This window comes from Cryptotermes secundus, unplaced genomic scaffold (assembly GCF_002891405.2).
Source record: "Cryptotermes secundus unplaced genomic scaffold, Csec_1.0 scaffold816, whole genome shotgun sequence".
Lineage (NCBI taxonomy): Eukaryota > Metazoa > Arthropoda > Insecta > Blattodea > Kalotermitidae > Cryptotermes > Cryptotermes secundus.
Window position 1 is genome coordinate 1338880 of NW_019724601.1, and position 21174 is coordinate 1360053.

General features: G+C 36.9%; 1 protein-coding gene across 20 annotated transcripts in view; it reads right to left on the reverse strand.

The window, feature by feature from the left end:
* The window catches only part of LOC111862456 (longitudinals lacking protein), a 595591-nt gene that overhangs the window by 293139 nt on the left and 281278 nt on the right, over window positions 1-21174 (reverse strand). Inside the window, exon 5 of one of the 20 annotated variants that reach the window (XM_023847873.2) lies at window positions 513-1000. The exons of 18 other annotated variants lie outside the window; for them this stretch is intronic. In XM_023847873.2, coding sequence (XP_023703641.1) covers window positions 603-1000 — 398 coding nt within the window. In that variant the 3' untranslated portion in view covers window positions 513-602. Of the gene's footprint in view, window positions 1-512; window positions 1001-9772; window positions 12631-21174 lie in introns of those variants that run through there. One more of the 20 variants, XM_023847880.2, reaches the window with a different exon arrangement.

Genomic DNA, 21174 nt, shown 5'->3' on the forward strand with positions numbered 1-21174 from the left:
AATTTCATACCGTAAGTTAACTAAGTATTCAGTGATTCAACTTATTTATCTGTTTATTTATGTATTTATTTATTTATTTACGCATTTATCATTTATGTTTCATTTAATGAGACTGACAGTAGCTCAAATGGTGCAGCAACAAATGGTAAGATGATTAACAAATAATTATAAAGGACATGGATGCCTGCAAAAAAGGCATAATTAGAATTACTACCTGGAATGTAGCCGGAAGGACTGAGGGAAACCAAAAGAAATCTGGGCCAAGATACAAACACAGGACTTCCAGAACACAAAACAGAGTGTTGCCCACTCAACAACAATATTCATTCAATGCTTCATTGGACTGTACAATACATATATAGGTATTGATCCTTTCACAGTTACAGTTCTTCAGCTGTTATTGTACGACACAGGATGCAATAACTACATTTTACAAAGTAACAGTGTTAAGTTTTGGGTTACAGTCTGTCTTGACAAGGTTAAAGGAGAAATACATAACATGAACTGCAATGTGTACAGGTGCAAAATGGCTGCCTAATGTAAATACATAGGCACTAAAATACCTGGTCATGAATTCAATAAACCAGATCTTCTATTTGGCTTTAATTCAACACATCTGGATGCCTGTTCCTTATGTGTATCTGAACACTGCTCTTGTGTTTCGTTTGATGGGGGCAATAAGGGCACTGGAACTGGGGTTCCTTGCCACACTCAAATCGAATATGCCTTATCATGTTCTTCTTGTATCGATAGCTCTTTCCACACATCCTGCACTGGAAGTCTTCTTGTTTTCCATGAAACACCATATCATGATCACCGAAAGCTACTGGCATAAATGGAAGGCGCACAGCAGTATCAGAGGCTCTAAGCTGTCTTGCCATGCTAACATAACTGTACTGTCTGTCAAAATGCTGACTAACATGAGTGGTGATTTGTTGAAGACTCAGATTCCGTTCAAGTTCTGCTGTATGAAGACACTGAAGTTTACTTTGTTTCAATTCTGCAACAGAATGGCATGATTTTGTTAGTGAACTGTTCCATTCCTCTATTCCAGTATATAATAAAACCCTCAGTGTCTGTCTCTGCACTGCAATTCCAACAGCATTTGTTTAAAAAATAATAGCATAGTGTTGGGCTTCAATTATTCAGAAAACCAGATGAAGCAAATGAGATGTACTTCTACCTCCTTAATAATGGGGAACATATACAATACCGTGATTCTGAAATCGACAGTTTTCTACATGTATGTTCACTCTTCCTCTTGGTCTAGACCAAGTTCTGCCTCCTTGGTCATTCCTGTGGACCTGAGTGACCTCCATTATTGCAACCTGCCTAAAACCAATTCCTCACCCTACACACTCTGACTCTGCAAATGAAGATGCCTCTTCCTCGCTGAAATGCATTCCTAAGACAACAGTCCGAACAATCATTGCTGTGAGAATCTCCAAACATATAACATTATGAACATATCATTAATGTTGAATAATAAGCAGAAGTGGTCATAAGACTGACCCCTGAGGAACTCCTTGCTTAACTCTTTTCCATTTGGAGAAATAATCATGATCATCGTCAATTCTGAGATGCACTCTCTGCTTTCTATCTGAAAGACAGGATTTAAACAAATTTAAATTACAACCTTGAACACCATAATACTCTAATTTTGATATCAATATCTCATGATTAACACAATCAAACGCCTTGGCAAAGTCACAAAAAATCCCAACAGTTAGAAGTTTATCATTCCTAGCTTCAAGTACGTCAGTGGAAAGTGAAAAAGCAGCATGATCAGTTGATAAGTCTTTCCTAAAACCAAATTGTTCCTGCACCAATATCTTATTCACTTGTAGATGCTGATTTAATCTATGATACATCGTCTGGTGATTATGTGGAGATACAGCTTCGTCTGTTATTTCTTACTGTTTTGGATGTCTATGTCAAGGGAACAAACATAAGTGTAATACATCCTTGGATGATATTTATTGAACAACCAACAGACACAAAATAAAGAAGATATTCTTAATTGTTATAAAGCAGCATTTATGAATTATTAAGAACATTAAAATGGAAGTGACATAATGACCCAATATAAATTAAACATATTACATTGAAAAGGTGGTATTTTACATATACAAGAGACTTCAGAAATTACAGCCCCAGTTAAAAAAGAATTTTCTACAACAAATCATACATATTAATCTTATTCAATCATAAAACATATAAAAATATAGTAGCAACAATTAAACAATTTGAACGCTAAAATGCTTACAATATACTGAAACTGACAACATGGCTAATACTATTACAAAATGTAATGAAATAAGTTATGCAAAAAGCTTGTTGATATGTGTGTAGACAAGAATTTATATTTTCAGTATTATTCTTATTACAATTACTTTATAGCATTAAGAAGATTTCTCAGGCAGTAATTATACTTTGCACCTAAAACATCTATGAGGGTATGCATCATGCCTTGAGCAGGTAACCTTATGGATGCAGAGCCCTATGTGTTCAAGAAGGCTTCCAGTATGACAGTTCTGTATATCAGAGTATGTTGAAAATTGAATCTAGTAAATTTCCAATGATGATGTAACAATCTATATTACTATCAGATGACGATCATGCCATAGCTCAAGTGGTTAGTTGCTGGCTTCCCACCACGGCGGCCCTGGTTCGATCCCAGGTCTGGTCAAGTGGGATTTGTGGCGGACGAAGTGGCACTGGGGCAGGTTTTCTCCAAGTACTTCGGTTTCCCATGCCAATCTTCATTCCACCAATTGTTCCACAATCACCCTCACCTATCATCTGGGGCTGGTACAAGAGGCCAGAAGTGGCAGCAGTACAAGGGACTTAGTCCCACCCCACTAGCAATAAAAAAATCGGATGATGATAATGCACCCTCAGAGATGTTTTACACACAACATTATATATCAAATAAATGAGTGAGAGTATACATGAGTTAATGAGTGGCTGAGTGACAATTGGGCTCCCAAGAAAGACTCTTCTAATCCTTGCAGTCAGTTACATTGGGACCTCTGGTGAGGTTCTGTAGACATTAGTTGACAAAAGTACCTTTTCTACTTATGACAATTAAAGTAATATCTTCCAGCCATGTAGCCAGTGTATTTATCATGGACTACATCACATCACATCCCACTGTGAGGACATCACATCCAATATGGGATCTATGAACGTTGCACTACAAATAAAATGAGCATAAGGAATATAATATTCAGCATAAGAATGGAGGTTCTCACAGCAGTGGTTATTAATAGTCTTATTTTCTGAGATATAACGCCATGTAGTTCACTGAAAGTCAACTGATGATTCAGATAAACATGTCACCTTCATCTTCAGGTTCACAGAATAATCCAAGCAAGAAACCAACACAAATCAGGTAGCATTACTCTGCTTGCTACCTGATTCATGCTGATATCTTGCCTGGCTTATTCTTTGATCCTGAAGATGGAGGAGACATGTTACTTTGAAATGCTGGCTGACTTTCAATGGACTACACAGTCATATATCTCAGACGACAGAGATCTTCACAATATCCTGTGAAGCAGCAGCCAGTATTTCATACGCCACAACTATACAATGGGAATTCATAATGTTTTAATTATCATCATGAGAAAATCATAATTCCAAAATATTGTTCTATATAGGAGAGAGCCCATTTCCTGAGCTTGCCGAACAGTCAAATTTTCCCATGTCAAGTGGAGAAAAGAAGCCACAGGAAAGGGCAGAAGCAAAATGGTGATGTCGGTTGAGAAAGTGGAGGCTTGCACTGTGATACGGTTCCTGCATTTGCAAGGAAAGTCTGCCAGGGAGCTCCACGACCAGATGACTGCTGTGTATCAGGAACGGGTATCTTCATATGAGACAGGGGTCAGGTGGAAGAGGCGCTTTCACTGTGGGCAGACAAACCTCAAAGTTGAACCCCAAAGTGGAAGACCATCTCTCGTTGAGGAACTGGGAATTGTGGCACAGGTGGAAGCTTTGATCCTATCCAATAGGCGCATAACTATTGAAGCTATTGCTCATGAGATCTGCATTAGCCATGGGTTGGTTTTCAACATGATCCATGATGAGTTACACGTGGCAAAGGTAGTTGCATGTTGGGTGCCACAGTTGTTGATACCAGTTCAAAAACAGCAACAGATGAATGTGGCAAAGAAACTTTTGCAGTTGTGTCAAGACGAAAAGGTGGAATTTGTTGAGCACCTGATCATGATGGATGAATGTTGGGTCTATCATTATGACCCTGAAACAAAGGAAATGAGCAAGTAGTGGAAACATGCAGACTCGCCACCACCAAAGAAGGTCAAATCACAACCGTCGTCAGGAAAGGTGATGTTGAGTGTGTTCTGGGATTGGAAGGGTGTCATCTTGACTGACTATGCACAAAAGGGTGTCACCATCACTGGCAAGTACTACCAGAACCTTTTGAGAAAATGATGGGAGGAAATCAAGAAAAAGCAACGTGGAATGATGGGAAAAGGTGTGCGACTTCTTCACGACAATGCACCAGCTCATGCTGCTCATGCTATGACGACACTTGCTGCCAGTTTGGGATATGAAATTCTCCCCCATCCACCATATTCACCAAACCTGACACTGAGCGACTTCTTCCTCTTTCCATGGTTGAAGAAGCCACATTGTGGTAAGTGATTCCAAGACGATGATGATGATGATGTAATTTCTGCAGTGGAGGACTTCCTAAACAGTCAAAATGAGACCTTCTATGATCAAGGTCCAGCAGCTGATGCATTCTTGGAGAAAATGTGTGGCCTTGCAGGGGGCATATGTAGAGAAGGACTGACTCACATACAATTTCTTGCACATGTGTCCCTGATTCTTCAGGGTGATAATTCAAATTTTATGACTCCCCCACGTACTTGCAGTTGGCAGTGAAAGGATTGCAGAAATATAAGAACAGCCTTTTAGTGTATGTTGTTGATGTGCCTTAGCAGATTGCTTCTATGTTTGGTATGAAGTGGACAGTAAGGGCACTGAAGCTCAGGTTCCTTGCCACACTCAAGCCACACGTGCCTCAACATGCTCTTCTTGTAATGGTAAATCTTCCCGCATCGTCCACACTTAAACAGTGTCTCACACTGTGGTGCACAAACTACAGTCAATGGACTTGAAAGAATCTGTAACGAGAACGACATCATTGTGAGTATTTACGAAATACTTGCTATATGAATAATTACCAGAATTACATGTGCACCAGCATCATAATTTATTCTACCAGGAAAATTACAGTCTTCTGTGATTTGGGTTAGTTTACAGTTTTGTACATAGTATCAGCAGAATATACAAAACTATGATTTTGCTTGTGGTTCTGTATGGGTGCCAAGCTTGGTCTCTGACATTAAGGGAGGAACATAGACTGAGGGTGTTTGAGAACAGGGTACTGAGGAGAATATTTGGACTGAAGGGAGATGAAGTGACAGGAGGTTGGAGAAAAACTGCATAATGAGGAGCTTCATAACTGGTACTCTTCTCCAAGTATAATTAGACTGATCAAGTGAAGGAGAATGAGATGGGCATGGCATGTAGCATGAATGGAGGAGATGAGGAATCCATATAGGATATCGGTGGGAAAGCCAGAAGGAAAGATACCACTGGGAAGACCAAGGCATAGGTGGGTGGACAACATTAAAATGGAACTTACAGGGATAGGATGGAATGGTATGGATTGGATTGATCTGACTCAGGTTTGGAGCAGTGGAGGGCTCTTGTAAAAATGGTAATGAACATTCGGGTCCCATAAAATGCTGGGCAGTTCTTGAGTAGCTGCACAACTGGTGGCTTCTCAACAAGGGCTCAGCTCCATGAAGTTAGTTAATTAGTAAAATAAGTAGTATCAACATCAAGCATTGGTACTTATGTACCAAACTATATGGAGTCACTTCCCAGACAACCATAATCTACATATTTACCACCTTAACTCTCAGTTATTCTAGGAAATTTACAACCTCAGCAACCAATAGCCTAGCACCAAAAATCACAGTTGAGTGGCTAGAATATTTTTTGTTCCCTATTTGGTTGGTCATGGGTTCAATCTCAGTCTGAGGATCAATCATCCTGACTGAGAATTTTTCTTGGTCTCTGCATGAAACCATGGCCTCTTCACTCTTCATGCTTCTAAATTCATCATTCACTATCATCATTCAACATCAAATTTACAATTCAGTAGTGAAAATGTCATTTAAGGAACTGACATGAACTTACACATAATGTGCCACTGGTGTCAGGATGGCCATAAATTCGTAATTGATCACAAGGATGGATCACCCTAATTTATCATAATTCTGTTTCATTTACATTAGCCAAAATATATGGATACATTTCTTTCTCACCTCTCTGTACTTCTTCTTAAAGGTAACTGTACCAGTGGAATCATATTCAGGATGAACTTCAGCTAGACCAAGAGAAGGGCCTTGACTTCCAATCCATAATCTACCCACTTCTGAAACAAAATTTCATATATTACTGCAAATACGAGTATATTAACAAAGTTACTTTCATTGAAAGGCACTATTCATTCATTCAGATAAAAGAGTTTGTCTCTGCTTATTTCATTTTCAATTAATCTGTAATAAACAGATAAACTATCTGAAAGGAGTTGCACCACTGTTCTTTACACACATAAAAGTGAAGTTTAGACTTGAGGTTCCCACACTGGTGACTATAAGAAGATTACTATATTCTGGGATGTGACACCATGTACCTTAGTACAAGTTCACCTACATTTCAGAGGAATGCCCTACCTCCATCTTTAGTTATTTATTTATTTATTTATTTTTATTAACATTCATCCATCCATTCAGGTACATGACCATTGGATATAGAGATTGTCAGATGATTGCACTGATATTTACATAAGATTGTCTTAACATAAAATAAATAACAATTAAAATATATATAAGAAACTAATGCATGCAAGCTAAAATACAAATCTATAATTACTGGGATATCCCAAGATCAAATTTATTATTCCTATCAAGATACTCTTCAACTGAATAAAAAGCGTTTTCTATAAGAAATTTCTCAATTTATGTTTACATTTATTAATATCATGTGCAAATTGCTTGATATTGGGGGGTAGAGATTTAAATAAGGTAATACCAGAATAATATACTCCTTTCTGAACTTTAGTTAGACTTACCAAAGGAACATGAAAGACCAATTTTTGGCAGGTATTTATTTTATGCAAGTCAGTAATTATTGTGAATAAATCCTTATGCTTTACAACAAACATAAGAGTTGAAAAAATATATTGGGAGTTAAAGAGTAAGCCAAACAAAAGCAGCAGATGCCTTTTTCAGCCAGAGTAGTCCATTAATCTGAGAGATCACTTTACTCTAAACAAAATTCTGGATAAAGAGCTTTCTCCTTGCTACTTGTTTGATTTACTAGTCAACCCTGAAGACTGAGGCAGTACATTCCTCTAAAATGGCAGTCAACTTCTGCCAGACTACATGGTATCACAGCTGATAAAATGAATGTTGTTTATAGGCAATGATTTTAAGCACTGCTTCTGGCTTGCGTGTGAGAAGCATGGCAAGAAGTAGCAGGGCAGTGGCTGCATCTACAATTTGGGAGAACTCCTACAATGTGGGAGAACTCAAGGGTGATTCACTTAACTAAGGCTTTTAATAATCCACACACACACCCTGAAGTCTTCATGCAGTTTGTGAAAATGACCAGATCCACTGCACAGTCTGTTAAAAATGGCCAGTCTCAAACCACAGACAGCACATCCCAATGTTGTTGTCACTTTCCAATTCTTCACTCTTCTGTTAAGATACTAATTTTCTTTACATAATTTCAGTCGCAGGCATTTTTGGCTTATATCATTTCCTTCAAAATCCCAATATAATCCTTCAGTTACTTTTCTTATTTGCACACCATTGTGTTAAAGAATCACAGTATATAGTGGGCCACCTACACAGCATTTTCTTAGCAAAAAAAAATAAAACACATGACATTGTCAGGATTTATTTACTGTGGTAATCCACTACCACTACATGTTTTGATATTGACTGATAATCATTAGGTGGATTCAAAATAAATATAGAGTAAGTGAACTGCAAGTTAGTGTTAAAATTAATTTCTCTAAAAATGGATCCATTTTTTACATCAAATTATGTGCTATAAATCAATATAAAACATTAAAAATTCTTTAAACAGGGGATGTAATTTGAGGTTTTGTCTATGTAATACAGGAATATTGTGGTGAGTGTCACATGTGGTTTCATGGATTTTTGCACATGTTAATGTGCATTTCTAATTTGGAACTTCCTGTTGAGCTGTGGGATAGATGTGGTTGAGTGAAGAATGGTGGGTGATGCAAATGGCTTACTGATTACAATGGTCTTCCTGCTTTTATAATATATAATACATAACATAACCACAATCAATTAATCCTGACACTGTTGTTTTATTTTACTGTTAAGAAGTTGTTGTGTAGGTAGCCACTATACACTATGATCCTTCAGTTATACATCTTGTTAAAAGTATGCTACAGTTGAAAATTTAGGCATTTATGTGGCATATCATATTTCACATTCCAATTCTCAAGCTACACATTGGGAGCATTATGAATTCAGTGTTAGATATGAGGTTCTCATGGCAGTGACTATGCAGAGTAATGTCTTCTGGAATATGTTGCTGTTCAGTCCAGCAGAAATTCAAAGATATTCTGGAGGAAGTACTGCCTCCATCTCAGGGATTAACAAGCAAGCAGAGCAGAGTCAGCTGATTGCTTGCTTGGCATACTCTTCAACCCTGATGATTGAGGCAGTACATTCCTCCAAAATGTCAATTAACTTAGACTATCCAATAACACATCTTAGAAGGTAGTGTTTACTCGCTATAATTCAAGTTTGCTCATGTTATGTCCTTTCAATGTGTAACATTAATTTCCATTAATGTATCTTTTTTCTAGTGTCATATACACCAAAACATTTAGTATCCAAACTTCTTCTCAGATTGTGCAATTGTGCACACAGTAAATAAAGTAATTTTAGATACTTTTATAAATAAAGCTTACATGTATGTGTGTAACTCTTTAAATTTCAAGATTTAAGAGTATGAACCATTTTAACCATATTAAATATTCCAAAATCATAAACATACCCAAAATCTAACTTTTCAGAACAATGTGGTAATACAATTATTGAAATTTTGGTACTCTCAATGTAAAGTCTTTGGGAACAATATCATGAACCTAGCATTTCAAAAGAAAAGTAAGATGGCTGGAATTCTTACCCAGCCACCAAATGGTAATCCTTGAAGAAAATCTTAAACAATTGAACAATTGAATTGTACAATATTACAATGAACTAAAATATCTCAATGTCTTGTCTTTCAGGGACAAAGACCTTCAGATGGAAAGCCACAATAAATATGAGGAAGGTCAAATTGAAGGAAGACACTGAGAACAGAAGCAATAAGTGGAGTAAAACTGGCAGGAATTCTATACAGGAAGCTGTATCAAATCAAGCGAATCTTCATATGTAGTCACTTCTATAGAAGAAGATAATTCTTCAGGACACTTTGTAACATATCCTACATGTTTTTCACATCACTTGTAGGCACTACAGACAACTGTCTGTATATTAAAAAGAAAATGTTAATAATTCCACAAAAGCAATAAATTATTTGCAAATTTTATCCATTCCATAAAACAATCCATTACTAATTACAGTTTAATAAACTTCATAATCTTTATTAATTTTATTTTTATATCACTTCCAGTAAACAGTTTATACAATACAGATTTAAAAACTGAAAACAACTATGACTTATATCAGCCTAGTAGATCAAAGTAATAATTTTATGCATGCTTCATATTTCCAAGTACTAGATGCTACAGTACAATCTATGCATAACTTGTATGAAGTAACACATATTTAATCAGCAAAGATAGTTTAATGACTGTAACATGAAAATGTACATGATACTTATGAGTTCCTCAGTACTATTATTTAAAGTACACAAAGGTTTGAAGTTCCATAGAATCTGAAGCTTATCTTATTACTTATTATTTTACTTAATGATGCTGTAAGTAGTACAGATTATACAGCATCAAACAGTAGAGTGACTAATGTATAATGAATCAGAAAGGATGTGAAAGGAAGTGGTCATGGTGTAATTTAAGTCACTATCCCAGAATTCTGTGATTCTTCTCTTTTCTTATGAGTTATTTCAAAATACAGACAATAGCTAGACTATGCACTGTCAAACAATCAGATGATTAATAAATAATGAACTAAAGGATGTGAATAATTGGTTATTGCCTAATTTAAGTTACTACAGAAATATTCTGAGGTATTTTTTTTTTATTGGGGGTTCTTTTATGATGCTATGGGCAGCTAGACTATATAGCATGATGGAAGGGTGGAATAACAGATGAATGATGAATATAAAGGACATGGAAGGCAGTGGGCATGGCATAATCAAGGTACTATTGGATGACAACTGTAATTCTTAGCTGTGACTGTAACTAGGACAATCTCTACATCCGCGTGAGAATGTACTCTCGACAGAATTTATGGGAGGTGAATGAATGAATGAATGAATGAATGAATGAATGAATGAACTACCCCAGAATATGGCTTGAACAGCAAAGCAAACCCCAGATCCTGCACAAACAGCTGACATCCCAGATAAGATTCAAAGTAAGCAGCTCCCAAATATGAGTAAATAAGGAATTTGGAATTTGTAATCGTTCAATAATTATCAACTCCTTGCAATCTGTTTAGGATGAAAGTGGAATATGGTCTGATTTGGTTGCATGTATCTCTTAACTGAACTTTCACTGGTGTGTGGAACAAACTGTTCATGAATGTATAACACAAGTTAACTAGTAAAAGAGAATGTATGAATTATAGTCTTCAAGTGTCAGATCTATTTTAATATGTTTAATACTGAAGTCTATGCTGATGATAGAAGCAATAAACAGCAGTGTTTCAGGTGGCATCACAGACTCATAGGTCGGTATTACAGTCATGACCTTTGCACTAGAGATGCGAATTGTAAAATTCTCCTGCTGGGTTTCCAATGGTCTTTTTGCTAGTTGATATAAATCGTGCAAAGACAGACCACACAAGAGACAGTTAATTCCTATCCTTCATCACTTTTATTCAATGAAACAAAGCCTACTGAAATCAAAACTGTAATTTCTTGTAGATGCTTGCCAAAGGGCAACAAAGAAGATCAGTTCTTGCATTGTCCAAGCTAGAAGACTCCAGTGATATAACATAAAGCATTAAATGTGATACCAAATATTTCTATCCCCCACTTCCTAACCCTTCACAGCACAAATGGGTACATGAAATGCCCCAGAAACTACTCTGAAAAACTGGGTGTATGTCACAAGGTTTAACACATGGCATGAAGTTCCACTGAGCATATATCTGAAAATGCACCACCATGTCTCCAAGATACAGCTGCATTTGGTTTGGGTTTCCCTGATGAAGCATGTTTCACAGTGGATGGAATCTTCAACTTTCAGTTCTTGCAGGATGCATTGCCAGCTGTCCTACAAGATGTGCCACTTGAGCAGAGAAACATGTTCTTCATGCATGATGGTACACCTGCTCATACCCTCAGGGTACGGTAAGAGAACTTCTGGATGAAATATTTGGAGTTCAGTGGATTGGATATGGCATCCCAACACACTGGCCAGCTTGATCTACAGACTTTAAACCATGCAAACTCCTGCATCTGGGAGTATGTGAAGACCTAGGTCTATGTTCAAACCATCAACACAAGGAAGAGTTTTGTAGAAAAGCCAAAATACATCTCAACACTGTCTGAGAACATCAGGCAACCTTCACTGTATCAGGTTCAGCTGTGCAAATAAGTGAATGATAGCCATTTTTCAACATTCAGTTCAAAAGATATTTGTTTTGAGCAGAGTTTATTAAATTACTTATAGTGTTATTCCCTGAAATGTTTATTACAGTCGTTCGGTGACTCTACTGCCTGAAAGAAAAGGGGACTGTTTCTTGGAGCTGTGTTCACAGATATATACTCATGGGAACCTTTCCCTTTATTTCCAAGCCAACATTCTACCAATTTTTCAGGCATATTTCTGGGATCCTGCATATGTACCACCTGCTCTTAATATCTAAAAACTCTGCATTTTATTTATGTACTATAAAAAGAAATAAGCATTAAAGACAGTATTCACAACATGCAGACAGTTCTGTAAAGAGTACTTTTCAGTGCTTCATGCCATAACCTAACCAAATTCTTGAAGTCTATCTTTATGTCGACTTGCAACATGCTTCACAAGGTGGTTCTTTTGTTTGGCACGATGTGAACAATATGGACACTGAAACTGTGGCTCCTTGCCACACTCAAGCCTCAAATGCCTCAGCATAGTCTTCTTGTACCAATATGATTTGCTGCAACCAGGACACTTAAATGCACCTGGCATCCTTGATGGTGGAATGCCCCTCAGTGGAGATGGTCCACCTTTAGAGAACTTCAAGCTACTGTTGATATCCTTCTGCAGTCTGATTCGAGCATCCTGTACATAAAACTGCCTCATGTTTTGGGCTAGCAGTGGTGGAGGAAGATGGTGAAACTCTCCCCATGAACTGCTGGATTCTGGAACATAACATATAATAGTCAGTACAATGCTACATTCGAGTGTTTCCTTGTGGAGAATGGAGAGAAGGAACCATAAACGAGTTCCAACAAATCTGTATCATAAACACAGTTCGATAATTATAGACCATAACATACTATATACGTGTTGCCATGACAAATAATGACAAAAAAATTGTTACTTTACATTCTTGTTGTTGACATTCTAACAAAATTGTACAAAATTGTATTTACTTTTATCATCATAATCATAGTAACATCATGACCACCATTAACAGGTTCCTTAACTCTATACCAAAAACAAGTTCCACTCATATTACATATTATTATTAATACCTAGAAGTTTACATAATCTGTCAACATACATGAGGTTCCTCACACTGTGGTCCCCTCTGTTATAACAACAAGGAGTGTGGTAGGTGCTTAACAACATTTTGAAGGAATATATAACTTTCATCTTCAGGGTGAAAAGAGTTCAGTACAGTCAGCATCTTGTTAAACACAAGTGGGGGTGAAAAAGCTGATCATAGTGGACTAGAGTAGTTAGTGAAAGCCAAGGATGCCCAGAGATGCCTGAATGTGAGTTTCAGTTATGCCCAAATTTTAAATCATACATAAAATTTTGCACAGATAGGAAAGGCTAGAAGTTAACTTTGCTGGGGAATCATTTTGGAAAGCAACTGCTTAGAAGTCTTCAGGTTCTCAACAAAGTGAGAATTAAGACCATGGAAATGGGACAATGAAAGGTTATTGGGGAAAGAGAGTGTGAGACTGGAAATTGGATGGATGGAGCTGGTTCAGTTCACAACTAAGAAACTTCATATTCTATTCTGAGAGAGACCATTAAATACAAATATTTACCATGTGAAAATAGCTGTATGGGTTATTTCTAACACTGTCATTATCTAGACTACATAGTATCTAGCTAAATACTCAGATATTGTTTGTTTGCTGTTCATGCTGAAATGTCATTGTCAGTCATCATCATCATCATCATCATCATCATCATCTAGCAAGGCAGCGATTCAGGACACCCACTGACCTGTTTTGGCCTCCTTTGTATAGTTTCTTCAGAGTTCTCCCTTGACTCTGTGATACATATGGGCTGTTACTTCTTTCACAGTTTTTGGAGATCAAAATACTTGTACTTAAATTCTCCATCTTCATATATGAAAGTGGAGAATCTTTTATGTTGAGAAAACTTCAGTAAGACATTAACTTCAGCTATGACAACATAACAAGATCATTACATATGCTTTGAGGTTTCCACGAAGGTGGCCATGAAGATTAGTATTTTCTGAGATGTGATGCTGCATAGTTTTCTACTCTGTAGGTGAAGACAGCAGATACCCATGAAACATTAGTAACTACATGCCAGTTACATGCTGTCACATCCCAGAAGACAGTTACCTTCCAAATTTTCTTTCTGGAAGTTCAAGATATACAAATGACATGAAAGCTATCATCATGGTACAAAGTTTTATAGATTGCATCAGTGCACTCTTATTTATTAATATAAAACAAGTTATAGTACATATAACATGAGATCAATGAACACTTTGGAACAACAAATAGGTCTACAATAATCATACTGTGAGGAATGAACATACAGTGATCATTTAACTCTTATAAGTTCTGATGTTTTCACAGCACTGATTGTTAAGACTGTGGTCTTCTGGGTTGTGCCACTGCATAGCATTGTGGGTGGATACCAAAGTTTTGGAGGAATATGCTATGTCCATTTTCATGGTAGAAATATGTAGGTTCATAAAATGACATGGTTATATATGGAAATTACAAAGTAGTAGTCAAGAGACTCAAGGAGAGGGAATAAAGAAAGGAACCCACTCGCAGCTAATGAGAAAAACTGGACAAAAACACAGTCCTTATAAGGGGTACACTATTCCGTATATGGCACAACAGTGTGAGGGAACAGACTTTTCGATGGATCCAAAAAGTGGGTTCCTTTCTGTACTCCAGGTCCTTGAGTCTCATGATCACCTTCCTTGAAACTTCCTTACATAACCATTCTTATTTATGAACCTACACACTTCAACCTTAAAGATAGAGGCAGTATATGTTCTGGAGCAATGATATCCACAGACAAAACTACATGATGTCACAACCAAGAAGACCACAATCTTAACTAATTAATCCAATCAATCTTATCACACTTTTCAGAAAACTCCATCTACAGTAAATATCAATATATTTTCTGTATAATACTGTTGCTTCAGACACTTTCATGTCCATTAACATGCAAAACCATAAGACTATAATTTGGTGGGAACACAAACTAACTACAACAGAGATCTTAAGTGGTAACACAGATATATTACAAAACAGTACAAGGAATAAACGTTGTTCTTCATTTCTGCATTGCTGCAGGAGCCATATCATCATATTTGTTGAAGTTCCCCAAATGATGATTTTCCCTTATCCAACACTAATCTGCATAGTACTACAAACTACTTTGTAACTAAGGAACTTGTTTTGTCTACTGTTTATAACACAATAAATTATGCAGCACTAAAAGATTCAACACTTCCATGCCAGTAAAGATTTCAATTGCTGTCTTCTGGGTTATAATACCATGTAATCAGATGGCAGCTGAACATTTTAGAGGAATCTTCTGACTGTATCTTCTACCCGACACATGGAGCAGGAGAGTTCTCTAAAATATTGGTGTCCACCTATCAGACTACACAGTGACAAAACAACCTATGAATGTATCAGCAGTTTTTCACATTGAATTTGACCATGAGGGAAACTACATGAAGGCTCTTCATGTTGGAACATTCACATTAGAACTGTACAAAAAATCAAAAGTTGAGTAATCAAAAGTTGAGAGTAAAAATTTAAAATAGGGTTCTCCAGTATTATTTAGTACATGTGAGCAAAATGATACCATACGCCTGCAACATCTGACACAGGTTACAAACACAAATGTAATAACTTCAAAGTTAATTTATATAACCCATGTATTAAAAACATTTTCATTTCTACTGTTCTTCAGTAAACATGTCAAAATTATTACATTTCTTTTTGTTTTTATTTGTCAATGGCCATTCACAACTGAAGGGGAAGCATGTGAGAAGGCATTACCTACCAACACTGTGAACAGGTGAAGAACTACCAGCTGAATGGCATAAAGCATCAAATATTAATCTATGATTCTTGTCCTTAGACTTCTGTGGCTGGAGTTTAGTGTACAACAACTCAGCTTTCACTGAAACACATTTTGGCACCTCCTTTCCTAATCGTATGGTCACTAGAACCTATTTCATCACCTCTTTTCTTAATTATATGGCCATTTAATTTTTTCTCAGCCCCTCTTCTTCAAACTCTGTGGTTACTAGAGCCCTCTTCATCATCTATTTTCCCGATCCCAGTGTTAAATTTAAAGAACTTAGGCTGAAATATATAACAACATTCCCTCTTAAAATTATGAGAATCTCATATTAGGCAATCATTAACAGCTGAAATGTTGGTGTCAATACAAGCATGAGTGAATGCACAGACAGAGAGAAATGAGAATGGCTAGGAGTACTTGTGAGAGCTCATAAGTGCCAAAGCGAGAGGGTTACTTCCCCAGTTATTTGTTTTATTTTGTTCCTTTTTTTTTTATTTCTACTGGTTTCTCTTTTGTTCTGTTTTGTTTTTGTTATCTCTACATGCTTTCCTTATTTATTCTGTTCTCCTATAATCTAGTAACCATTGATATTTACAGTCCAAGTGAGCCAAGGTAGTATGGTATATCACCTCAGGGGATTTGTGGATGAGTAACTGCTTGAACAAATCTTCTAATGCAACAACAGAACAAATGAAGAAATCAGTCTTCTAGGATTTGGCACCGTGTATATGTGGTGTTAACCGACGTTTCGGAGGAACGTATCGCCTCCATCTTCAGGGTAGAAGAAAAATATAAGAAATCTGCAACCGAGGAGACCGTGAGAACCAGTAAAAGCAGACCGGTTCTCAAGGTCTCCTCGCTTGCAGATTTCTTATATTTTTTCTTCTACCCTGAAGATGGAGGCGATACGTTCCTCTGAAACGTCGGTTAACACCACATATACACGGTGCCAAATCCCAGAAGACTGCTTTCTTCATAGTCACTGCCGTGAAAGCCTCAAATCTTACAACAGAACAAATGTTATGAAGATTCCTCTCCACAAGCATGCTCATACCATTTCAATTCACTCACTCCTGCAGTTCCCTGCCAGTGAATCAACTGAACCAGTGGGGCAGGTCTTGCAAATCCTTCCATAATCAAATCCAAATGATGATAAGACACTAGTTTCCTACCGCATATAATTCATACAATAAATAAAACTATCATATAAAATATCTGATTTTTGCTACATTCTGTTTCATGTTTTGATCACAGAAGTCCCTTTTTGAGTTTTAATGAATTTTTAAGAAACAACATGGTCATTTTTTTGTATGGCTTGCAGCTCAGCATTGAGAGGGTGAAGCAAACAACATGCTATAACAACTAGAACATACTGTCATCAGAATAACTCAATCATTACAAATGTATCGATACAATAATATCACATAAACAAAACTTGTTTATATTTATTTATTTACTTATTTATAGATAAATTGCCTTTCTCTTCATACAATTTCTACATTTGAGGTTCAAATATTAAGCCCTGGTTATCGATCCTTTAACATGAATTTCATTGATGATGTTTTGTACTAGCATGACGCATTAAATGATTCCTGTGCTTGAACCTCAGAGGGCAGCCTGGACACTGAAACTGCGGTTCCTTTCCACACTCCAGCCTGATGTGTCTCAAGAGACTGCGTCTGTACTTGTATATGTTTCCACACGCAGTACACTGGAAACTGTCGGAACATCCTGGTTCCTGAGTCACTCCAGCAAGCCATTTATCATTCTTCATTTCCTCGGGGAAGCAATGACTCAGGTCACCAACTACTGGTATTTGATAGTTTTGTAGCCAAATGCCACCAACACCTTCATCTGTAATGACAATATGCTTTATCAGTCCTAGGAGCACACCTCAGCCTTTTATGTACAGATAATACAATAGCAGGCCACTGCTCACAATTATCAGAAGTCAAAGAGCACTGTGATTTCTATGATCATGATAGTATTTTCCTTAATCGCTGTCACATTTTGATGAAAAAAGATGTATGATATATTTGAAGATAGCTCTTTCTCAGTCTGTAAGCAAAATAAAGAGGTATCCATTTCATTAGATAAAGCTAATTCTTATTAATACGACAACAATACATCCCCATGATGATACAAGACCACTGTCACAAACTCTTTAGAAACAAGTGGCATTTGATGTTCTCAGGACAGTGACTGGATGTGATGCATTGTGGTAGAAATTTGTAGCCTTCTGTCTGCTCCCTTGTCTTACCATCTGACCCTGAAAATGGAGGTACTTTGTTCCTCTGATATGTCAGTAAACTTCTACCAGACTACACAGCCTCACATCCCAGTAAACAGTATTCTTCTTTAGAACCACACTGTGGTCTTGTGATTTATGAAACTGTGCAGTATTGTAGAAACATGCTACATTGGCTTTCAGGGTCAAAGTGAGTGTGGTTGGGATGTCGTAGTTATGTATGTAGGTTACAAGGAAGGTGGTCACTCAGGTCCCATGGACCATTTTCATAAATCAATAGTAATGTTATATGTGTAGTACTTGCCTAAAATACATGAAATGAACAAAACCACACATTCAACCCCTGGTATTACTTAATAAATGTCTATGATATTTGGTATTGGAATGGGAAAATAGGGTACACACTGAAAGTTATAAAATAAATTATATGCTGTGATATCTGAGAATCTTACAGCAGTGACTATGAGGTGTACTATCTTGTGGAATGTCACACAGTTACAAATATCTGAGGAACACACTCCCTGCATCTTCAGCATCAAAAGTAAGCCAAGCTAGCTAGCAGGAAACTCTGCTAGCTGATTACTTGCTTGGCTTCCTCTTAGACCCTGAACATGGATGAAGTACATTCCTCCAAAAAGTCAATAAACTTCTAACAAACTACATGGAGACACATCCCAGAGTACAGCACTCATCAAATTAAATTCTGGTCCATGTAAGTCCAACATAAACGCTTCCTATATCATATCACAATCTATATAATTCTTCCCAAAAATCAATCAGCATACAAAAATAACCAATTGATAAAGTAAAATAAATATCTCATTCATTTCTACAATTTTTATTTGAAACCTCTGTCAACATTGTGTATATTTAACAAAATACAAGGAAAAATAATGTATGACTTCAAGTACTGTGATATTTGTATTCAGCTTAGCAATATTAAACTGTGTTGGGCGTGAATAAATGGTGCTCAGTGAGGTAGGTACGCATAAGAGTAAGAAATACACTTTCCCAATATAGAAGGTAACATAATAGTAACACTTGAACACTGATAGAGGCAGATGTGCTACTGATGCAGTACATGCTTCCAAGCACTGTTGGACTTATAAGACAATGAATCACATCTTTGCATATCTAAACAATGACCCAATATATGTTTCTACACAAAATACATAAAATCATAGTTGTCACTGTGTATAATTAAACACTATGCCACAAAGGCATATAGGGCATGGAGGTATGGGCTTCATACATTCTTAACTGCAACACTAAAGAGTTGTATCCTCACACTCTGGCCACTTTATTAGGGACAGAGTCCCTCGTATATATTGGATAGGAGGCTTGGCAGACTTATGAGCCATTCTGGATGATCTAGATAAATGTCTCTAGCTCCTGCCAGGAACTGAACCATAATTCCTTAGCTCTGTAGTCCATAGCCTAGTCTCTTTACTGAGAGGGTCATCCTGACAACTCAACTTGTGAAAGGTGCCTACAAGAAAATGAATCAGCCACACACACATCCTGTGTGAATGTGAGGCCATGGCTTATTTAAGATTTTGTCACTTGGGACAGTTTTTTACGGAACCATGTGACTTTTATGATGCCCCCATAAGCAGGATCCTACACTTTATTAAAAGTGTAGGATTAATAAAGGGCTAATCCAAGGGGAAGCACAATAGATCATTGAAGGTCACAGTGTGGGGGCCGGTTTTTATCGTCCACCCCTTACGTACATACTGAGAGGGTCATCCTGGATCTGAGATATATATGCACTTCACCCTTGAATTAAAAAAATAAACAATATCCAGCAGCATGAATGCAATATTTAAAAGCAAAATTTATCACCACAGAAATGTATTATTTCACACACACACACACACACACAATTTACACCACACTAATATCAGTTACATTAATGCTCTCAACATAACTATCTCAAGTCCACTGTATGTAACCATGTAACATATATACATATAATAGCACATATTACACCTCAGAAGAAAATTACAGAATTTAAACTCTGTCATAAATTAAGAAATATTCATTTCTGAATCTTCCTGTTGAGGGTGCATCATAGTTAAACACCCTGGACATTATCCATCACCTAGGCTCTGCACTAAAATTGCACAGTTCATAAAGCACCTCTTCATCTGTCTTCTGGCAAAACTGGAGCCTAATCTGAAGAGCCCATTAGACTAGCTTTTTTAAATGGTCCCACTGCATTAGGTGTCCTACAATCTCTGAAGACAAAAGCAAGTCATTACTGAAACATTGTGCTTTTAGTGTAAAACCAAGATAATGGATAACATTGAGTGTGTCAATAAATTCATTCCTATGCCCCCAAAATGAGATTTAACTGCTGGGCCAGCTACATTTCCGTAAAACACAAAAACTACATTTGAAACACAAATGGAAGAGAATAAGTGAGAGTTGATGACCATCACATGTTTTAATTCTCTCAAGATACACTGAGCTTCTCTGCATTTCAGTGGCATATTTAGGATGAAATAACTTTTACAGATACACAGTGGCAGCAGCCCATTTCTTGATGGGATCAGCACTGTTACATGATAAATTCCAACCCTTTATATGAAGCATTAAATCTATCTATTAGCAAATAAGTTACTTTCAAACCATGGTAGGCAAATACCATTTATTACTTCATATGCAACACCAATAGAAATGTTTCAGGACATAGAGAGAAACATCAATACCTAAATGACTGACAATTCAAATATATGAGAATACTTCCTGAGCAGAATGGAGTGGATTAAAGCATTTCAGTTTGAGTAGTGTACATATAAGACATTTTGTTTTACACCATACATTTAACTACAGTACACATTTTGCTAACAAAAGATATACAGACAAAAACAGATAAGCATTAAACAACCCTTGCAGTACAATCTTCTTTGATTTCTTGTGCATACCTTGTTTGAGTTTAGTCCCCTAGCAGTTTTGCACTTTAAATGAAAATCACTGCTGTTTTTAATGGTGCAAGTCACTCAGAAATGTTGCTAATTAACTTATTCACTCCATGGAGCAGAGAGTTCCTTGAAAAGATAGCAGTTGCTTAGCTAATCATGAAATTTAATGCACATTATGGAAATGGAGGGTTCATTACCGTGTCCACAAGAGCAAGCTACTGGTGCTGATCCTGAGC